Source organism: Silurus aristotelis, assembly GCF_946808225.1.
Source record: "Silurus aristotelis genome assembly, chromosome: 26".
NCBI lineage: Eukaryota > Metazoa > Chordata > Actinopteri > Siluriformes > Siluridae > Silurus > Silurus aristotelis.
In genome coordinates, this window is record NC_139599.1 from 17931231 (window position 1) to 17936230 (window position 5000).

Below are 5000 nucleotides of genomic sequence, written 5' to 3' on the forward strand. Positions count from 1 at the left end.
ACACACACACACACACACACACACACACACACACACACACACACACACACTCTCTCTGGAGCGTAAAACATTCTGTGTGTGTGTACTCACCGATGCTGATCTGGTTGGGAAATCCTGCGCGCGACTCGTTCATGAGTCTCAGCAACAGCAGGAGAAAGGTGAGCACGCGCGGCTCCATCCTCTTTCCCAGACCTTCTCTAAGCCTCCTGCCCTCCTTAACGCGCGCCTCGCGCGCGCGCGCGCACACACACTAAACCGGAGTCCAGAGGCACAGAGGCGCGCGTGCGGAAAAGACAAACTCGGAGCTGCTGTCCCTGTTGGAGAAACATCAAAGTGCAGGAGGCGGAGTGACACAGGAACAGTCCCGGTACCGGACAGAAAGAGACCCACACACACACACACACACACACACACACACCATTCTCTGACTGGCCCTGTGTGTGTGTGTGTGTGTGTGTGTGTGTGTGTGTGTGTGTGTGTGTGTGTGTGTGTGTGTGTAAGAGAGAGATTTAATGTTTACAAACAGAAAAATGTAAACTGATTAATAATAAACTACTGCAACACACACACACACACACACACACACACCTCATTACATCACATGACTCATTACATCAGGTTCTTCTCATTAATCAGTGTGATCCTGAAATTATCTTTAGCATAACACACACACACACACACACACACACACACACACACACACACACACACACGTCTCAGTAAACTTTAGAAGTTCTAACAGAGGCAGACTCACGTCACCCCTAAAGAAGTGTGTATCAGAGTGAAACCTGTACAGAGAAGTGTGTTCAGTGTGTGTGACTGGAAGTGTGTTCAATGTGTGTGTGTGTGTGTGTTACTGTACTGAAGTCAATGGCATTTGTGTTAATCAGCTAATTTAATTCATTGGGGGTGTGTGTGGGTGTGTATCTTGGTGGTGTTGGTTGCTGTGTGGAACACTGATCTTTGTGAATTTAGGACAACTGTCTCCCTCAGGGTGTGTGTGTGTGTGTGTGTGTGTGTGTGTGTGTGTTTATCCCTTAGTGAAAACTTCCTGTGATATTTTCTGGATGATTATGGTGATGGTGTTGGTGATGATGATAGTGGTGATAATGATGATGGGGATGATGGTGGTGGTGGTGGTGATTATGATGATGATGATAATGGTGATAGTGGTGATGATGATGATGGGGATGATGATGATGATAATGGTGATAGTGGTGATAATGATGATGGGGATGATGGTGGTGGTGATTATGATGATGATGATAATGGTGATAGTGGTGATAATGATGATGGGGATGATGATGGGGATGATGGTGATTATGATGATGATGATAATGGTGATAGTGGTGATGATGATGATGGGGATGATGATGATGATAATGGTGATAGTGGTGATAATGATGATGGGGATGATGGTGGTGGTGATTATGATGATGATGATAATGGTGATAGTGGTGATAATGATGATGGGGATGATGGTGGTGGTGGTGGTGATTATGATGATGATGATAATGGTGATAGTGGTGATAATGATGATGGGGAGGATGGTGGTGGTGGTGGTGATTATGATGATGATGATAATGGTGATAGTGGTGATAATGATGATGGGGAGGATGGTGGTGGTGGTGGTGGTGATTATGATGATGATGATAATGGTGATAGTGGTGATAATGATGATGGGGAGGATGGTGGTGGTGGTGATTATGATGATGATGATAATGGTGATAGTGGTGATAATGATGATGGGGATGATGATGATGATGATAATGGTGATAGTGGTGATAATGATGATGGGGATGATGGGGATTATAATGATGATGATTATAATAATGGTGATAATGATGATGGTGGGAACATGAGAAAAATCATCTGGAGTTTTTATCTTCTCATTTCTGTAGGATGTTTTTTGTGTTCTCTGGTGTCTGATTGGTTAATCACAGGTGGACAAAGGCTTCAATTGGTCAATGAGAAGGTCCATAAGCCCCACCTACTCCATGATTTACAGCGGGGAAAATAAGTATTTGACACATCAGCATTTATTATCAGTAAGGGGATTTCTAAGTGGGCTATTGACACAAAATTTCCACCAGATGTCGCCATCAAGCTACATATTGAATTCATACAAAGAAATCAGAACATTTAAGTCTACAAGTCATAATAAATAAAGTGAAATAACACAGGGAATAAGTCTAACCCTCGTCTGCATTGCTCCGGAGTGATTCTGGCTTATTCTTCCACACAAATGCTCTTTAAATCTTGAAGGTTCCTTGGGCCTCTTTTATGAACTTTGATCTTCAGTTCTCTCCAGAGATTTTCGATGGGATTTAGGTCAGGTGATTGACTGGGCCATTCAAACAACTTGATTTTCTTTCTTTGAAACCACTTCATTGTTTCCTTGGTCTTGTGTTTGGGATCGTTGTCTTGCTGAAATGTCCACCCTCTTTTCATTTTCAGCTTTCTGGTATATTTCAGCAGATTTTTATCCAGAATGTTCCAGTACATTTCTCCATTCATCCTGCCTTCAATAATATGAAGTCTGCCAGTACCCCTTGCTGAAAAGCAGCCTCAAACCATGATGCTTCCACCCCCATACTTAACTGTTGCTATGGTGTTCTTGGGGTGGTGGGCAGTGCCATTTCTTCTCCAAACATGGTGTGTAGAATGACTGCCCATACTATAGTCTCCCAATAATCCACAGGCTTCTCCAAATGCTCTTTCACAAACTTTAACCGAGCCTCAACATGCTTTTTGTTCAGCAATGGAGTCTTGCGTGGAGAGCGTGCATGGATGCCATGGCGCTTCAGTGCATTGCCTATAGTTTTCTTTGAAACAACAGTTCCTGCTGATGCAAGGTCTTCCTGAAGTTCTGCCCGAGTGGTTCTTGGCTCTTGGCGAACTCTCCTGATTATTCTTTGGACTCCTCGGACAGGGAATCTTACGTGGAGCACCTGATCGTGGCCGGTTTATGGTAAACTGATGCTCTTTCCATTTTCGGATAGTGTTCACAGGAACATTCAGCATTCTGGAAATGCGCCTATCACCATTCCCATTAAAATACTTTACAACGATAAGATTATGAAGATCTTGAGAGAGTTCTTTGCTTTTACCCATCATAAAGTCTTTCCTGTGTGCATTCTGGGTAATGAGAAGCCTTTATAGGCCATCAGTTAGGACTAAAGCAGCTGATATCAATTAGTACTGATAGGGGGCAGTGTTTCTCTCTCAATACTGACAGATTTCAGCTGATCTCCTGGATTTCTATGCCATTTTACACCTTGTTATCTTCATGTGTTCAATACTTATTCCCTCTGTCATTTCACTTTATTTATTATGACTCAACTTGTAGACTTAAATGTTCGGATTTCTTTGTAGGAATTTAATATTCGGCTTGATGCTACATCTGGTGTCAATTTTGTGTCAATAGCAATAGAAATCCCCTTACTGATAAAAATGCTGATGTGTCAAATACTTATTTTCCCTGCTATAAGTGCATCGCCCCCCCCCCCCCCCCCCCGCCCCATCCCAGCTCTCTGACACCCCCCCTCCCCCAATCTCTGCAACAGATTCAGGATTTACAATAAATAATGTTTAAATAAAAACAATTTTTATTTTATATTATTATTATTATTATTACACAGTTCACATTAATTAATTACACATTTGTAATCAAACAAACAGATCCATAAACACATTCCACCTGTTACACACACTACTGAATCATTATAACTACAACACAGCAATACCTTCTAACACCAACACTGAATACCGACCATGTGTGTTTGTGTGTGTGTGTGTGTTCAGTGTGTGGTCTTCTTGTCTTGTTCCTCGTCCTCATCTTCCTCGTCTGTGCTGTGTATAAGCGCTGAGCTAAGAGAGTGTAGCTCACTTAAAACACTCAACACCCTGCCTAACACACACACACACACACACAAAAAGGACAGAGAGTATAAACACATTTGACCGTGAAAGTGTGTGTGTGTGTGTGACCGTGAAAGTGTGTGTGTGTGTGACTGTGAAAGTGTGTGTGTGTGTCTCACCTTCTTGCTGTTCAGTATCTCCAGTCTGCTGCTGTTTATGTTGTTGTTTATCTTTCAGAACTGTAGACGTGTGTAGCGCTGCTCTTCTCATCTTCTTAAATTCATTCATCAAACCCTGCTGCTGAACCACCGCCTACACACACACACACACACACACACACACACACACACACACACACAATAAAGGGACTCATGTGAAAGAGATTGGAGGGTAGGTATTTGTGTGGTGTGTGTATGTAGTTGTGTGTATATGTAGTTGAGATAGGTGTGTGTAGTGTGTATGTAGGTGTGTGGTGTGTGTATGTAGGTTTGTGTGTGTATGTGTGTACCAGAAGAATGTTGTGGTCTCTGTCTTTTTTCTTCAGTTGTGTTTGCAGTTGTGTGATGTTTGTGTGTGTGTGTTCTGAGCGTGCTCTCTCTGCCTCTCTCTCCTGCTGTCTCTCTCTCACTGCTGTACGTTCCACCTGGCACAAGGCTACAACTACACACACACACACCTTTAACAATCAGCTCCAGGAACCTTTTCATGTCCTCTTAGATAGTTGTGTGTGTGTGTGTGTGTGTGTGTGTACCTGCTTTAGTGTGTTCTCTCCTTGCTGTATTCAGTTGACTCTCCATCTCTCTGAGCTGTGTGGCACACACACTCTCTACCTCAGAGAGTTTCTCCTGTAGAACTACACACACACAGAAGTGTACACATACAGTAATTAAGAGAACAAATTACAGTATGGTGTGGGAGGTGTGTGTAGTATAATGTATAGAAGTGTGTGTGTTGTGTTACTGGTCTGTGTGTGATGGGCCTCATTGCGCAGCTCCACAATGGTCCTTTCCTTTTCCTTACATTGTGCATTAGCCTTCACACACTGCAACTCACACACTGCCAACTCCTCCCTGCTCCTGTTCACTAGACACACACACACACACACACACACACACACACACACACAATCAACAACACAC

The 5000-nt window shown here is 43.0% G+C and overlaps 1 protein-coding gene across 10 annotated transcripts in view; it reads right to left on the reverse strand.

The window, feature by feature from the left end:
- Nucleotides 1-3585: 3585 nt before the first annotated feature.
- cchcr1 (coiled-coil alpha-helical rod protein 1) overlaps nt 3586-5000 on the reverse strand; it is a 5833-nt gene continuing 4418 nt past the window's right edge. For 5 of the 10 annotated variants that reach the window (XM_083530656.1, XM_083530652.1, XM_083530650.1 and 2 more), the window contains 5 exons: nt 4822-4944; nt 4613-4714; nt 4370-4521; nt 4041-4173; nt 3586-3910 (listed from right to left, as the gene is read on the reverse strand). In XM_083530656.1, coding sequence (XP_083386782.1) covers nt 3801-3910; nt 4041-4173; nt 4370-4521; nt 4613-4714; nt 4822-4944 — 620 coding nt within the window. In that variant the 3' untranslated portion in view covers nt 3586-3800. The remainder of the gene's footprint in view (nt 3911-4040; nt 4174-4369; nt 4522-4612; nt 4715-4821; nt 4945-5000) is intronic. The other 5 variants (XM_083530654.1, XM_083530653.1, XM_083530655.1 and 2 more) reach the window with 5 other exon arrangements.